This window comes from Eulemur rufifrons, chromosome 26 (assembly GCF_041146395.1).
Source record: "Eulemur rufifrons isolate Redbay chromosome 26, OSU_ERuf_1, whole genome shotgun sequence".
NCBI classification, from domain to species: Eukaryota; Metazoa; Chordata; class Mammalia; order Primates; family Lemuridae; genus Eulemur; species Eulemur rufifrons.
In genome coordinates, this window is record NC_091008.1 from 3,404,047 (window position 1) to 3,422,009 (window position 17,963).

Sequence of the window (17,963 nt, forward strand, 5' to 3'; positions counted from 1 at the left end):
TGAAATGTGGATAATATCGATTTGCAATGCTGTTTCGGGATTAGAGGAGGCGTGGGTCAAATGCTCAGCACAGGGCTTGGCACATGGTGAGTGCTTAATAAACGACGTGGAAGAAAACAGAACAACAGAAGTCAGTCACTCATCGCCACTCACAGGACAAACTGTCCACCACGGGCAAAGACAGGCTCCCGAAATCAGTGTCAGTGGAATCGTCAGTCGAATAGGACAGAAGGAATGGGCCACACATAGAACATCTACAAGGCTCATCTCAGAAAACGGCCAGACCTCTCGTTCCTTCCAATCCCTTTCTTCTCTTCGCCAGCTCTGAGGATTGATGGTATTGGAAGGAGGAAGAAAAGGGAAATGAACAGGCGCTTGGAGGGCGGGCTGGAAGGAGGCCTTCTCAGCACGCACGTGCGAGCTGCTCTTGGCCGCTGCCAATGGCCGGGTCCCTCCCCAAGCACCTGTAAACCCATGCCGCAAACAGCCCATTCTGCACCCCGCGCGGACACACCATACATTGGAGCGGAGAACACTGCCTGATCTATTTTCCCCCTTCCACTCTTAATAGATAGGAGCACAAAAGCCTGAGAGAGGGTGACCCGCCGGACAAAAGGGCCTTTGAGCTCCTTGGAAAAGTAGAGTTGGAGGAAGATGGAAGGAATCCAAGTGGCCCTATTATTTCCACTTGCACTAATTAGACATTTTTCTGTCAGCTATTGAGCACCGCTGAGAGGCCAAACTCACTGAATTCATTTCTAAAGTGTTTACAGAAGTTTGCATCTGTTTGTGTCTCTTCAGGAGGAAAATAAGCACTTCAATAGCATTGTGGAAAATCTAAACGAAGCATCCTATTCTGGAGGGCCTGGCATCCCCACGGCCCCGCATAATTTAACCCTGCTTGGGGGTGGGGGGGGGCCAGGCCTCTCGCATCTCTCTCCAAAACCTAACGATGCAAAATTCAGAGAGAAGTCAACTTCGGGGAGAATCTTTCCTTTCTTTGCGTTTTCTTTTGCGCTCGTTTTCTTTTGCGCTCCGGTCTTTTGAACCGGCCTCGTGCTGTGCGGGACATGAGGATTTGGGTGGGTCCCACGTCCTTGCACCCCCCGTCTCTGGTGTCCCTACCGGCACTCTGAGAAATTAATACCCACTTTCATTTGCTGCCAAGTGAGAGGACAGACAGCACATTCCTCAGCAGGAAAGTAGAATACATCATCCTCCTGGGAATCCTCCCAAAACCTACGCCGGGGGCACACGGTGACATCATAAGGACAGGAATGAAAGAGGGCCGGGGTGTGTGGCAGGGAAGGGACGCCACCGAGAGTTTCCCTACGTGGCGAAATGTGCCTGGGTTATGCACAATTAGATTAACATGAAAGGGAGCCCCTCGCCCTCCTCCACCCCCCAAAAAAGAAAGAGAAAGAAAACAACACAAAAACCCCAACCCACTGACGACATGCCAACGCCTTTGAAATGCATATGGGTCTACACAGGAATTGGATTCAGGATTCTTTGTGTTTGGGTTTCTGGGCCCACAGCTGACCTGCCATGACAGGGGACTCAAAAATATTATCCTTTTCGGCAGCGTCGCAGGAACAGGATTTTAGCGTTGGGATGGACACAGTCTATCTCAAAAATATTATCCTTTTTGGCAGGGTCGCAGGAACAGGATTTTAGCGTTGGGATGGACACAGTCTATCTCACGATCAAAAACGAAGGGGAAGTCTAGTCCTCTCTGTCCTCCGAGGCTGAGTTGAGGGGAAGATTGTCCCAACGGCCACCAAACTGGGTTTTTGTTGCTGTTGTGGAGTGATCGTGTTTAAATAAAAATGTGTAGATGTGGGTAAGAGAACGTGCTGGGTTTCTAAAGGGCCAGGCTCACGATGCACGTACACACACACACACACACACGCACACACACACATAGTTGTGTTTCCACATCTGTTTCCGGGACGGGAAACACAAGGTTCTAATTGAGTTTAGGGCACAAAGGGAACTTCATGGCTAGGAAGCTGAGTCAGGTGGTAAAGGAATTAAACTCCCCGATGAGATTTCGACACACAGATGATTGAAAAAAAATGCTAAAGAGCCTTTTCTAAGGGCTTTCACCGAATAGCAGCAAGGAATAGTGTGCGTTCAGGGCTCCGTGCTCTGCGCCAGCCCCGCCCGGTGCTGAGCATCGAGTTGGGGGTCCCAGCTACGGGTTCAAAGCCACGATGTGTTCACAGCAATGACAATGGCAGCTGTTCTCAAGGGGGGCTGGGGGAGGGGGCTCAGCGCCGAAGCCATCTGGCACTGCAATTGGCAGGAGCGGTGCAAAGGGAAATCACGGCATAGCAAACTGGGAGATTGACAAAGACAGGGGAAGACGGAAAGGAGGTGGGGATGTCCTCAGGTGAGGAATTAGCAGAGTGAAAAAAATAAGTGATGCATGATGCCCGCATAGCTGTGCATCGGCAGCAGAAGCAGAGTAAGAGCAGAAGCCATCAACTGGTCTACTCAAGGTTGATGGAAAACCAAACATGGCGCCCTCCACCCAATAGATGTGACAAGGAGGTGAGAAGAAAAAAACTGAACTTGCTTAAGGTTTATGCCCAGGGCCTGTTAGCAATTCATTGGCCTTTCTTTCATTTTTACCAATGGAAAATGCAGATTCAAACACTTTTGAAAAATAGCTGTTAAGTTTTTACTCTAGCTCAATACCTAAAGATAATAGTTTGGGTTCTCTCTTCCTGCTTTCCCTCTCGCCCTCTCTCTACTACAGATGGAGTGTCTGCTCTCTAGCTACGCTCACGGGGACTGTTCTGTGGCCTCCGATATCATCTTTGTTGACAGATCGCAAATTTAAATGCCATCCTGCGCTCTCTCCTGATGTCAGACGTGTGTAGGGAGTTGCCCACCGTGGTCCAGCCCAGCTGTCATTTAGGGTCCCCAGCTTGCCACGTCTAATGCAGAGCGCTATTTTCTCCCCCTCGGTGCCGCTCTCTCAGCGTCCCCATCTCAGTGATGCCGTCCCCTCCACGCATCTGCTCAGGACAAAGCCTTGGAGTGTTGACTCCAAGTCTGGGGCTCTTCTCCTGTCATATTCTACACCCAACTCAGCAGCACCCAGCGCATACGCCCACCCCTGTACAAAACCTCCCAGAAATTTGGAGGTAGAGATTAGTGGGAATTCGTTCATGGAACAAAACATGTATCTGGCATCTCCCAGATACATCTGGCAGACATTGTAGGTGCAGTAATAATCCAGACAGACACGGTGTTATCTGCTCTGCGAACATTGTGAAGATGAAAATTCTTGCCTAAATGGATCGGGTAGCATGCAAACATATATTCGATAGAATAGATCAATGTCAGCGTTGAAAATAAAAGTCTAGTATTTACACCACAAGTTTAGAATTCTAACCTGAGTCAACCCATTTGCTCTAAGTCCAAAAGATGGGTCCCCAGAGGAAGAGTTTCCTGATGAGGAAGAGGATGCATTCTTCCTCCACGTCTCAATCACCTGGACCCCTGGGGGAAATGCCCCCTCTTTCCAAAGAGTACCACGTCAGATCAAAAGGCAAAAATTCTTCTCATCTAATGTGGAATCTGAAGACCCTTGTAGCTGACGCTGGGGTGATGATCTCTTTGTTTCTTGGAAACTAAGTCCACCTCACAGAAATAGGATTCCTGTGACAACTAGCCCAGTCCACCAAAGGTTCAGGCTAAGAAGTCTCAGGCTTTGCCCCAAAGGCACTCAGGGAACAATCTAGAATACTGGGCACCACCACCCAAGGCTGCTTTTTTCTATCTCAGGAGCTGTCACTGGTCACAGAGGAAGTGGCCAGTCTAGTGATCAGAACCCTGCAGCCTGGGGATCTCCCACCGCTACGCTATTGATTACCTCTTCCCTCCATTTTATTTTTTTTAATTAGTGGCAATATTAGGGGAGGGACCCATAAGTTCAAACTGTCAGACTCACAAACATGCTATTCGGGACCGGGCGCAGTGGCTCACGCCTGTCATCCTAGCACTCTGGGAGGCCGAGATAGGAGGATCGCTCGAGGTCAGGAGTTCGAGACCAGCCTGAGCAAGAGCGAGACCCCGTCTCTATTAAAAATAGAAAGAAATGATCTGGACAACTAAAAATATACATAGAAAAAATTAGCCGGACATGGTGGCGCATGCCTGTAGTCCCAGCTACTTGGGAGGCTGAGGCAGGAGGATCGCTTGAGCCCAGGAATTGGAGGTTGCTGTGAGCGAGGCTGATGCCACGGCATTCTAGCCTGGGTGACAGAGTGAGACTCTGTCAAAAAAACAAAACAACAACAACAAAAAAAAAAACCATGCTATTCGGAATGTTAAGTTGTTTGCGTTCTTTGAAAGGTTGCCTGTATGTGTCAGCTGATAATTCTGAAAATACCTCATAGTCATTTTTTGATGTCCTGACAGCAAGATTTCACTAGAGGCCTGATTACTCCATTTGATCTTAGTTTCTGTCTGTCTTACCTGATGACTCTAAAACAATCCTGTCTGGCCCTAAGCCATGTCCTTTTGACAATCAGCTCAGACGGTAACAACAGCTGCAATGCACTGAGTGCCAGGCCTGGTCTATGCATTCTTTGGATCTACTCATTTAATCCTCCAAATAATCTAGAAAGTAGGTACTATTATTACCACTACATTACAAGGGTGGGAAAACGAAAGCCATCAGTTTAGGTAACTTGCCCCAAATGACAAAGCTAATAAGGGGACGCACTGTGATTTGAACCCCAACAGTTTAGCTCCAAGTCGGCTTCCTTAACCTCAACCCACTGCCTTACATTTATCAAGATTGTCATTGTCATTGTTACCAAAAACATACACTAGAATAGTGGCAGATATGTAATACGGAGAGAACTGTTTGGACCCTATTGTCCCAAGGGCTCTTGTTCTTTTTTTTTTTTTTTTGAGACAGGGCCTCACCTTGACACCCAGGCTGGAGTGCAGTGACGTCAGCCTAGCTCACAGCAGCCTCAAACTCCTGGGCTCAAGCGATCCTCCTGCCTCAGCCTCCCAAGTAGCTGGGACTACAGGCATGCACCACACTTGGCTAATTTTTCTATTTTTTGTAGAGACAGGGTCTCGCTCTTGCTCAGGCTGTTAAGATACAAACATATCTTAAAAAAGAAACTACTAATTCCAAGAATCTATGACTCTGTTGAGCTTAAACACGCTTGGCTTGTGCCCTCATGGGGAGGGGGTCGGCAGGTGATCACCCCGGATCAAAGGCTGGCGGAGGGAGCGGGGAGCCACTGAAGGGGTATCTGGGCATATTCCAGCCGAACTATACTTTGTGGCATGGCTTGAGGACAAGCTCTCCGAGCCAGTCATCTTCTCCGCAAAATGGGCATCGTAAATTCCTCCTCGCAAGGTTGTCACCAAGATTATAAGCTGTGAAGACTATTTCAGATGGAATCAGACGAAATGGCCAAGATTTGAAGTTCGCTGACACCCAAAATGATATTTTCATGTGGTTCCACCTCCCACAGTGCCAGATGTATGGAGATAACATTATTTCTTAAGCTCCTTGTTTACTTAAGACGTAAGATTTGGGAGGAGATGCTATTGTTACTTGCCGGTAGGAGTGAATGAACGCAGCCCTGGGTTTACCTTCTGAAGGTCACCGCTTGCTTTTGTCCACCCTGCACGTGACCCTGCCCATCCTCTGCTGGCATTTTGAGCTGGGCCGCTCTGCCCACTTGTCTTGGTCGCATTGGTTCCCCCGGGACTTGGCTCAGCCTTCGGGCCTCATTATGGGGAGACACGAAATTCACGCCGTGGGTTTAGCCATCATCAAAGGGGATACATCGCATGCCTGATTCTGTGGCAACCAAAGTTTCCTCGGGAGAATTTGAAGGACAAGCCACTATCGTAATTTATCTTCCATTGAAACTTGAAAGTCCCGTATTAAAAGGGCAGTTTTTTGGCAGAGTTTTAGAGCAGGGTTTAAATCCTTGGCAATTTTAATCATCTATCTTGAAGTCTGAAAATACATCAGCCTTGGGGCTAATATTTGTCCTCCTAAGGCGCCCGCCATTCTCTCGGGGCTTCATTTTCACTTACTAAATGGAAATTTATTTTGAAAGAATCTGAAACCTTTTATCTGGCTTCTTTCCTCCACGAGAACTAGAATAACGTTCAGTAGAAGAAATTAAAGTCTTACATGCTGATGATTGGAAATTATAAAATTTCTGGGTTAATTAATTCTGCTCCGAAGAAAAAAAGTCAGATCCCATTCAAAAGGGGCAGAGGGGCGGGCCACGGGGCAACAGAGAGAAGATGATGTCACAAAGGACAGGCCGTGCCAGGCCCACGACAGCCCCGGGCAGAGGCTGCTAGTCCAGAGAGTCGCAAACATTCAGGGAGGAAATGGCAAGTTCAGGGTAAGGAAACACGGCTGTCATGGGCCTGCCATGTCCCCCGACGGGCTGTGTGACCAGAGGTGACCCACGTCTCACTCTCTTCCAGTTTCAGGGTTCTCACCTAGCCAACAATGGGCTGCAAAGAGGACCTCTAAGTTCCCCTCCAGCTCGGAGGTTCTACCATTTGACAGAGAGATAACTGTGTTCAATACCAATTATACAGAGAGTCTATATTTTCGTGTGCGTGCACATATATGTTAACGTGATCTCTGAAAATATATAACAGGAGAATAACGATGCTTCGCTCACAACAGGCTGCCAAAAGGGAAGAGAGAAGATTCGGAAGCAGGAATATTGCATTTCGAATCCTTATTTTATTCGGTGAAAAGCCTGAGTCACTTCGTTATTGACTTTCGCTTCTCCACCGTCAAGACATGTGCACTTCAGCGTTTGTGCCTGCTCTTAGAGAAGCGGTGGGAAATTTTTTTTTTTTTTTTTTTTGAGACAGAGTCTCACTCTGTTGCCCAGGCTAGAGTGAGTGCCATGGCGTCAGTCTAGCTCACAGCAACCTCAAACTCCTGAGCTCAAGGGATCCTCCTGCCTCAGCCTCCCGAGTAGCTGGGACTACAGGCATGCGCCACCATGCCCGGCTAATTTTTTGTATATATATTTTAGTTGTCCATATAATTTCTTTCTATTTTTAGTAGAGACGGGGTCTCACTCTTGCTCAGGCTGGTCTCGAACTCCTGACCTCGAGTGATCCACCCGCCTCGGCCTCCCAGAGTGCTAGGATGACAGGCGTGAGCCACCGCGCCCGGCCGGAAATTTTTGTTTTTGAAGATTTGACCTGGTCTAGATTTCGGGGCAACCGCTCGACAAACATTCTTCTTTCCTCTTTCTCTTCTCTTCCTTTATTTTGATGGCAAGAGATGTGTATTGTGAAGAACCGAAGTACAAAGAATAAAAGTCACTAGTAATCGCATCACCTTAATGAAAATGTTCATCCAAATATATTTAGAAGATTTTCTTGTTCAGGATGAGTATTATTAGGTGCCTCTGGAAGATCTACATGGTTTTTTTGGTTTTGTTTCTAATTAGTTGAGATTTTCCCCGCCCCCCCCCCCCAACTTTTTTTTTTTTTTGAGACAGAGTCTCACTCTGTCACCCTGGCTAGAGTGCCATGGCATCAGCCTAGCTCACAGCAACCTCCAACTCCTGGGCTCAAGCGATCCTCCTGCCTCAGCCTCCCGAGTAGCTGGGACTACAGGTGTGCGCCACCAGGCCCGGCTAATTTTTTCTATATGTATTTTTAGTTGTCCAGCTAATTTATTCCTATTTTTAGTAGAGATGGGGTCTCGCTCTTGCTCAGGCTGGTCTCGAACTCCTGACCTCGAGCGATCCTCCCACTTCGGCCTCCCAGAGTGCTAGGATGACAGGCGTGAGCCACCGCGCCCGGCCTAAATTCATACTTTGGTTTCTTTTGATAAAGATTCTCCTCCACCGTCTGTGCTCTCAGGTCAGTTACACTGGGTATTTTTTAAAGCATTTCCTGCAATCTAGCAACGGCCAACTCTTAGATTTACTCACGTTTATATATGTTTTAATTCTTGCCCCTTTGATATCTAAAGTGAGTCCCAAAATAAAAACATCAACAAGTTAAAGGCACCAAGATTATTTGCAAAGACATATTTAAACGCAATTCTGGAAGCTAAATGTATCAAACATTATTCATCCACGAAGGTTTTCCACCCAAGATAGCACAAGTGTAAGAAAACACTGCATATTTATTGACTTATTTTCTCTCTCTCTTTAAATCACTCCAAGGTAGCACAGATATTTTCCAAAACTATTTATGGTATAGAGACTACCAGATGACCTATTTTCATGGTTGTAGAGTTGGAAAGGAAACGGGAGAAAATCCTCGTTCTCAACCTTGCTTCATTGCCACCGACTGTACTTCAAGGCCAACGTATAAAAATGACCCTGTGTCGCCTTGAAGAGGCGCCACAATAAATTCAGGGCTGACCCAGAGCAGGTCCCTCCGTCCACAGAAACAGGGCCAGGGAGAGCCGGTCCCCCACCTGCCCCAGGAGCCCCAGACCTGGGCAGGGGACGCTCAGACTCAGGGTCTACCACACAATCCTTGGTCTTGCAGCCAGACGTGCTCCCAACTGCAGAGACAAGCAAACCCTAACGCCCTGCACTCTCCTCAAACGCTTTATTTTCAGATTTTCTTCCAGTTGGGTAGCACTTTTTTTTGTTTAGAAGCGTGAACATTACTGAAGAAAATTGCAAAAGGTGGCATTACACGGAGGCCTGTCCTAGCATGCCCGGGCACGCCACTGCCCATGGCCCCGAGCCCGCTCCCCAGAGGCTCGTGCTAAATGCCTTCAGTACTTTCTGCAAAACCCATCAAAGCTTTGGCTGAATGATATTTATAAGGGCCTTACTGTTCTCTTTCAAAAACCCAAAATGCCCTTCTCCGCCACTTGAAAAAAGTTGCTCGTCCTTTTCATCCTGCCACTCTCCGAGTGTAAACATTGTTTGGAGTGAAAAGAGCTCAAGGGAGTGCTTGCTTTCCCTTGAAATTTTATTTTTAAATAAGAGAGGGAGAAAATCCTTTTTCCGACTCATACTAATAATACAGGTCAAAGTGTCAGGCGATATACAATTAGATGGAAAACAAAAAAGGGTTCCCCCTTCTTTTTTTCCCACAGTACAATGGCCCCGGAATATAAATTACCAATGAAGATGAAAATAATACTTCAAAGCCGGTGGGGCAGGGTAAGGCGGTGTTTACAGAGTATTTTCTATGGCACGATGAGACATTAAAGATCACGGTGACCCACGGACTGGAGGGTGTCGCTGAATAGGCTGAAACTAGCATGAGGTAGGATTTGGGGTCACCGTAGCCTGTGACCCCGTGATATGCTTTGTTTTACCAGGGGCAGCTGCAGTTGCCAACAGATGTTTCCGCAATAAATAATTGGTATCATCTCGGAAAAGACCCACCTACCTGGGGAGAGGGCATAATACCGAAAACACTGCCCGGCTATTACAGCCGCATTAATCTCCCATCGCCCCAGGTTTCTCGGGGGGCCCTGCTGCAGGTGTTTGTCAGGGAGAGGGCGGACGCGCTCTCTCAAGCCAGCCAGCTTTGTGTGGAGTGTAAAAGAGCTTGGCCCCTGTCATAAATTTCTGTCTGTGGCCACACACCAAAGGAGAAGGGATTGGGGACAGTGGCAGGGGAGGGAGGGACAGGGGACACAGTGGAGACCAGAAAGCAGAGCACAAAACACCCGTCATTTTTCTTGATTAACTTCAGCCTAAGACAGTCAAATTATAAATGATCCTGAAGGTTAACCAACTTCTGAACGGTGGAAAATAATTGTTGATGCCTTGCTTTTTTTTACTTAAGCATTCTGCGTTCAACTTTAATCTGTTACTTGTGGAATTAAAGACAGGGTGTTTAGGCTCTAAGTGGGCTGCTAATTTTTACAATGGAAGGGAAACTTTTTATGGGAAGGATTCATTTCAAGGTGGAAAAAAATATCACGGAAACCTTATGTTTATGAACAAACCGTAAAAAGAGATAGTAAGAACTGAAAAGACAAACTCAGTAGCCCTTAACTATTTCTTACGTAGGAACAAAATGTCACAATGGATCGGTGATGAAAATGTGAGCATCCAGCTTCAGCAAAGTCTAACATGAAAACCGACAGCCTAATGGAACAAAAGGGAATCGTGGAGTGGGCTGGAGCTACTTTTAACAAGCCAAGACGTTAAAAGTAACGAGAGAGAGAGAGAGAGCCGGGGAGAGCCTGGCTCACAGGGTGCATAGTTCTCTGTGTTGACAAAACAGAGTGGCTTCGGGATCTGCACTTGGGGTCCGGCACAATAGGAGAGTGTCCTAAAAGTCTTCAGGAGGTGTGATTGCTTAATTTATAGCTTGCTGGGTAAGCAAGAGAGAATGATGCTCCGAGTTCAGAAAGCCCCCCGATTAAAGACATTAGGGACTACAGAAGGCCTAAGGGACAGCTTCTTAGAGCCGCCACCGAGTGAACTCATGATCTGGACACAAACTTCTTAAATCACCCATGCCTCTGTTTCCCCAATTGTGCGCTCTGCAGGGAGGCAGAACGGGAAGAATGGTGAAGTAGACTCTTAAAACCACCTAACGACTGCGAGCAGCCTGTCTCCCAACTCACACGAACCCCCAAAGGCAGCGAGGCTTGAATTTTTAAAAACATCATCTTCAGTTTTTCAGCTGCTTTGAAAGCAGGAAGGGGGCCCTGGTGACTGCAGGGTGGAACGAGAGGAGCAAAACCCAGCTATCGTGATGTGACGCGTCTCAGCCTCTCCGCCTGTGTTCAAAAGGCAGAGAAGCTTGCTAAGCCCGACGTGGGGGTCGCTGCCTGGGTTAGGCTGCCCTTGGAAGGCTTGCAAAGTTCTTGTGTGCCGCTGGCCTAACCACACGAGGGGTCTCCATCAGCTCCCCCAGGGCAGCTCCCGTCCAAACCACAGTTCCCAGAATAGATGAAAAAGGGATTTCTTTTCTGGCTGGTCTCCGACCACCTTTGCACTGGATTCTCCTATGACCCCCGCCCCGTGCTGCTCCCCACCCACACCCCCATCAGCCTCTGTCTTTCCCCCTCGCTCACCCCCCTATGCTCTTTGGCGCAATTGTTCCCAATCTTCAGCTTGTATCAGAATCAGCTGGAAATCTCGTCTAACCCCAGGGGTTTTGACTGGGGCCCAAGAATTTGCATTTCCCACCAGTTTCCAGGTGATACTGATGCTGTAGCTGCGAGGTCTCACCTTAGCCACCACAGCTTTCAAGCCGTGCTGTCCCATAACACGGCAGCCCCAGCCACAAGTGGCTGTTGGCAAAGAAATTAATAAAAAATAAATAAAGCTAACCGTTCAGTTCTTCAGTCACACTAGCCACATTTCAAGCGCTCCAGAGCAAAAGTGACATTCATTTAGTGGAACATAATCATCCTGGTTTCCACTTTCAGTACAGCACGTGAACTACTCAACACTTTATTATAAAATAGGCTTTGTGTTGGGTGGTTTTGCCCACCTGTGCACGAACGTAAGCGTTCTGGGCACATTTCAGATAACCTCGGCTCAGCGATGATGTTTGGTAGCTTAGGCGTATTCAATGCATTTTTGACTTAGGATGTTTTCAACCTGCCGTGGGTTTATTGGGACACAACCTCACCGTAAGTCGAGGAGCATCTCAATCACTGTGGGGCTACTTTGAGAATTAAATGAGATGACGCACGGGCAAGTACTTTGCAAACTCTACAGTGATATGCAAATTGTAGCTATATTATTCCCCTTCTGCACTAATACTGACCACGTTTATTTTCAACCCCTGACTCCCCATTGCATTCTTTCCAAGTATTCACTTTCTTTTGCCTGCATTTCCTACTTTGCTAAACCTGTTTTGTTTGTTTTTTGGGCGGATGAGAGAGGAGGATTTTTTTTTTTTTTTTTTTTTTTTTTTACTGTTTCTATTTAGTCTCTAAAGATGCTGTTGTCTGTCTGTAGATCATGGGGTCTTTCCTAGATTTCGCCTCCATAGGCAAAGATAATGTCTATCCATGTCTTTTGAAATGGCCCCAAAATACAATCCCATGTAAACCAACGAAGTAAAATTTTGAAGATAGTCTCATTGCTTCTCATGACAGCAAGTCACACTGATGAAACAATGGTGAGTTTATTCTTCTGAGCTGCCCAACTTTTTGAAATGGGCATCTCAGAATAAAAATGCTAGGCTGGGCGTGGTGGCTCACGCCTGTCATCCTAGCACTCTGGGAGGCTGAGGCGGGTGGATTGTTTGAACTCAGGAGTTCAAGACCAGCCTGAGCAAGAGCAAGACCCCGGCTCTACTAAAACTAGAAAGAAATTATATGGACAGCTAAAATATATACAGAAAAATTAGCCGGGCATGGTGGTGCTTGCCTGTAGTCCCAGCTACTCGGGAGGCTGAGGCAGGAGGATCGCTTGAGCCCAGGAGTTTGAGGTTGCTGTGAGCTAGGCTGACGCCACGGCACTCTAGCCAGGGCGACAGAGTGAGACTCTGTCTCAAAAAAAAAAAAAAAAAAAAAAAAAAAAGAATAAAAATGCTGGGAATCATGGTGCCAATCAAATCTACCTCTCTGGCCCACCAAAGATACGGAAGTCTTCCAGGATGACAGGTGTCACGTTAGACCACTGACCACCCTCCTGCACTTTTACTAGCCTGGCTTTCCAGCACGAGACCTTAAGGGTGAGCAACGCTTTTCGAACAGCAATTTCCCCACATTCGTCAATCTGGCAGAGCTGACCACAAAGGTGGGGGCCTGTCTCGTGCTTCAAAGAAATTCAATCTATTAGACCACTTAGCGGAGAAATGCCTCGCTTGGGAGGGTCAGAGGGACAGGTGGCGAGGCTCTTCCTACCAGCAACTGCTGCAGGCCGGCGCCGATCACATCCTGCAGGTTTGTTTTGTCCTCCGGGCCCACGGCTTGTTTGTACTGCCACTTCTCAGGGACGAAGGGCCATTTCATTTCCTCTGCCTCCTGGAGCAGGGTCCTTAACTCGCTGGGGAGCGAAACTGAAAAGGTCAGAGTTCAGGTGAGAAAATTGCCGTTCAAGAAAAGGCTGCTGAGCGACCAATGTTATGATGAAGCACCTCAGTGGCAAAAAAAAACGCAAAAAAAAAAACACCAAAGAAAAACTTTTCCCTACCGTTTGCTGGCTGCTCTAAGCTGTTGCTGGTTCTGACTCCGAATAACAGCAAGGTGCCATCAGTCAGGGGTGGCCCTAGTCTGCTCTGCCCTACAGCTAAATTGGGGTAGTCAGGCATTAAGGAAGGTTTTTAGCAGGAAGTAAAGCACTCCAGTGACTATCTCAGCATGAAGAGTCAGAGAAAGGAATGAAGGAAATATTATTTTCCCTGTAAAACGAGAAAGGGACTGGACCGGAATGGCATTTGGTCAATGCAAAAAGTCAACTCGTACAAGCTCTTTGTGCTTCTCCAAGACCTCACTTTAGCTCATCCTTTCCCCATGGGTACAACTGAATTTAGACAATAAATATAAAAAGCACATATAAGATGTGAAATGGTGGGAATTAATTGAGCAGTGGTCTTGTTTCAGGCCAGTAGATATGTTAAATCTCTTAGTGGGAGAGATTACCAAACCAACGTATTCTGGTCCACAATCTCTTATACAAACTTCAGAAATGCAAAAAGCTCTGGAAACTGGAAATTTTTTTTTTTTTTTTTTAATTTTGGCACCCAGACCAGACTTGAATTGCCTAGAGGCTATGTATAGTCTCAGGACTTAGTGAGATGACCCAAAAGTTTTGCTGCAAAAATATGTTGATGTTTGAGTCTAGGGGCTGTCTGACCTTCTGCCAGAGTAGGAGTGTAACACGCTGTACGATACGACCCTCCCAACGTGGGTAAAGTTCTGAATTCTGAAGCACATGTAACCCCAGGCTTCCGAGTAAGGGACTGGGGGTCTGTATATATGACTGCCAGCCACACATCTCTAGGTACTTGTCTTGTAGACATCTCATCCTCGGCATATCCAAAACCAAACTGATTCCCTTTCTCCGTATCTGATTTCCCTTATATTTTATATTTTGATGGATGACACCACCTCACTGAGTTAGGTACCCAAATCCAAAACCCAGGAGTCGGTCTACTTTTTGCTCTCTCTTCCCTCCCCAACTCTAATTGGTTATCAAATCCTGTGGCTTCTAAACTCCATTTTCTCTTCTTCTTCCTTTTCAGTAATTTCGGCCTAAATTGCTTCTTTCAGTCTTGTTCCCTCCACTCCACCTTCCACATTGTTGATCCTCTTTTTTCTAAACACCAGTCAGACCGGGCCATTGCCTTGGATGAAATTGTTGAATGACGACATTGTCACCTCTCGTCACCTGCCACGCCCTCACAGCGGAATTGAGATGTCCCTTCTGAGGACCGACAAACCCACAGCGCAAGCCCCTGTCAGCCTCTGTCCCACTGCCCTGCACCAGGCTGTGACCTCGTTGAGGACAAGCTTCCCGTCTCGGCACGTTTATATTATAAATGACACCACGGTGGGTGAAAGACCATCACGGCTGGAAGACACAGTTCGTCTTAGGTCTATGTGAGACAGAATACACGAGGCAAAAGAGAGATGACAGGGAAAATGAAAAACAAATAGAAGAAAGAAAATATCACTCTGCCCTCTTATGAATTGGCCACCAACTGGGCAATTGTAAGGAAGTTTCGTGGTGGCGAAGAACTGCTTGGCCTTGAGGAGATGTCACACGGGCCACACCGATGAATAATCTGTATCGATCACTAAGGACGACTTACAAGTGTCACACTGAAATTATCAGCCCCCACCCAGCAGTCCGGAGCCACTGGCACTTGCTGGGCGATGGCATCCCGGGTGACAGCAGAACCATGGGGTTAGGGACCTCCGAGGTCACATTCAGCTGGAAGACCTGGCCCTCTTTCTGCCACTGACTTCATTTCAACTTCTGAATAGCACCCCTTTTCGCTTTCGGAAATGTCCCAGTTCGCTTGATACGTTATTTGGACACTCCATCTGTGAATGAGCGTTAGTCGTCAAGCGACAACAGAAATACGATTTCTGGGTTCATAGAATTTGGTGATATTTGAACTGAATAGTTCTAGTACTTTCAGATTTCTTCATCATCGTGGAGAAAAATCTATTCGTTATGTTTCTGTCCCCTTCCCACCACCCTTTCTCTCCCCGCAGGGCCTGCCAGAACGTCGCCTGGACATATTGACATGAAGATGTCACTGCAGTACGTTTTTAACATGTATCTCTGGATTTCAGCTCCTGCTCCATCTCTGGGGAAGCTGCTAGGGCAGTCACCAGTGTTGTGGCGACAAGTACAATTTCTGCGGGAAAAGGATGGGGTGGGGAGGAGGAGGGAAAAGAATAAAAACCACAGTGTTTGTGTCCCCGAGTCTGCCGGCTCGCCCTATCACCCTAAGTGACCCTGTACTACTAATGCCTTTCTCTCGAGCACATGCGGTGACCACAGCGGTGGCCTGTCCCCTGGAGCAGCTCCGAAGCCACCTGCCAGGGGAGTCAGCGCTGTGACCGCCGGTGGCTTTGCGTAGGGTCCCCCAAGCTTGGGCTCACCCAGCTCAGCCAACGCCCCGGCAGCCCCTGGTGGCCTCCTCTGCCTCTCTGATCACCGACTTTCCCGAGCAGCTTACCTGAAGGGCCGTGTCTAATTTAGTGATTTTCCAGCCTTGATTTACCTTATCTGGAACTAAACTGATTATTTCTCCTATTCTGTGGCACTTGGGGGACAGAAAAAGGAGGAGAAAATGCAGCTCAATGGTGGGCCCGGGGTCTTCGCTGGGCAGAACACAAAGCTTTAAAGGAATTTGGGCTGAGGAGACAAAGGGTGGGATGTAGTAAAAGGACAAGAGAAAGACTTGGGTGGAAAGGACAGAACACGACACACGGCCCCTGGCAAGAAACAGGGCCGGCCATAGAGCACATTCTGTAGGTGCCAAGCTCTTGCCATCTTGACGTCTGCTAGCAAGCAAAGCCACACGTCTAGTAAAGACAGAAAACACATCCACTAAGGTTTGCAATGACTGGACATAAGGGATTTTATCTCAAAAGGCACACAAATAACAGGTTACAAATAATTAAGAATGACATAGGCACCTAAAAGTGCCTCTGTAAAAATGTATGTGCCTATACACAAGAATTTGGGGAAAAAAGACTCTTCTAGAACCTTTTCTCATGACCAACAACAAAAGAGATGAGGCACGCATATTTTATTTGGAACTCTTATTTCTGTAAGGAAGAGCAAAGGACTAAAATTACGAAGAAAAATATTAAAGGCATGTAAAAGACAGATAATTACGGAAATGGAGACAAATTTATTTGAATGCTAAAAAGAAATCTAAGAAAAGAGGGCTGCCTCTCTTCTAAACTAGCTTAAGACGACATAAGAGTTGTTTAACTTTCTAGACGTTGTGATGGAAACTTCCCAAACGATGACTTATCTAAAACTATGAATGGCACAAACTATGAAATGAGCAAAAAGCCAGACTCTTAAACCCTGAAGTGAGGCGATCGGTGTTGAGCAGGAGAAGCGGATTTGTTGTACCAGTGGCGTGAGAATACAGCGTGAGGCATGTCTTGGGGATCCAAAAAAAAAAAAAAGGGAGAGATCGGACTGGCGCGATGACATATTTATGGAAACCGTAGAAGTCTATGGAAACTGATGAGGCACAAAATCCTAGGCTGAAAAAAAAGTATGTGTCACCATTCAGAAGTTGCTTCCATTTTTTTAATAATTGAAATTTACGTGCACCAGCCAACTCGGACCCTTTGTTCCTCTTGAACTAAACTGTTTCTTGTAGCCTCATGTTTACTGAAGCCTAAAATTAGAACTGACAGCAATTCACTGCAACAAAGTGGGCTTCCTCCCCGGCCCGCCCGCCCGCAGCCCACGTCCCATTCATGTCCCAGAAATCCACTCATCTCTCGGTGGTCATCTGCCAAGAGAAGAAAAATAGGGCAGAGACGAGAATGTGTCGTTGGGGCAGGGGAGAGGAGGGTGAGCCTGCCGGGTCACCGCTGTGCCTCCCCCATCACAGCCTCACCTCTGCACCGCTGGTCCTCGCTCTTGTCCTCTTCTGACACATCTGGAGGCTCCAGCAGGAGCCGGTCCAGCACTTGCTTGCATTCTTGCAGCAGCGCGGCCACTGCGCTCCGATTATTCATGACGATTATCCTCCCTCGACCGTGAATCGGGTGTCCCCCGGGTCCCCGGTGATCAATTACCTAGGAGGAGACATCGATCCTCAATAAAGGAGCCCCTTGAAGGCCGAGATACCTGGTGGACAAAAGAGGGGGAAAGATGATTAACGGAAGCATCATCAATTATCTGGAAGACTCAAGCAGGGAGGGATAATAGGGGAAACGCATGGAAATACGTGACAGCCCCCCGAGGACTTGATCAGGGCCGTGTGTAAACTCTCTGCAGGGTCTGGGCCAGCGGAGCAGCACCTCGAAGGTATCGGAGTGCAGAAGGCAGAGGGTCCTGGTGCGGACCCCAGTTACTCACAGTGGTGTTGCTGGGGTCTCACGGGGCCAAGTGAAAGCATCTGGTAACAGTTCTCATGTTCTGGCACAAGCACATGGTAATACGAAGTTTACCACACTCGCAACCCACTGCTGGTTTCCCCTGTACAGTATCTTCATGGTGTTTAGCATGACATAATTTGGACCAACGTAGGCAACGACAGATGCCAAATTTAAAGCTCTTTGCTGCCCAGTAGAACAGAGAAGTGATGTCTCAGAGGACCCAATATCCTAGATCTACAGTATGAATGGATCCATCATCATGTGGATGGACGGATCTACTTACATTGTCATTTGACATATACAGAGCTGAGAGAGTCCTTCTGTAAACGAGCGCGATATAATGAGCTATTGCAATCAAGGGAATTTCAAGAACAAAATAACTCACTGACGGTACAAAAACGCCTGGCAAACAAATAGAAAAAAGTTACTTGATTCACAAATCCGT

At 47.3% G+C, this 17,963-nt stretch overlaps 1 protein-coding gene across 1 annotated transcript in view; it reads right to left on the reverse strand.

Moving 5' to 3' along the window:
* ALPK1 (alpha kinase 1) overlaps positions 1–17,155 on the reverse strand; it is a 45,758-nt gene extending 28,603 nt beyond the window's left edge. The window contains exons 1-2 of the mRNA XM_069459171.1: positions 17,035–17,155; positions 12,836–12,990 (exon numbers count right to left, since the gene is read on the reverse strand). Of these exons, the coding sequence (XP_069315272.1) occupies positions 12,836–12,990; positions 17,035–17,155 (276 nt within the window). The remainder of the gene's footprint in view (positions 1–12,835; positions 12,991–17,034) is intronic.
* Positions 17,156–17,963: the final 808 nt, after the last annotated feature.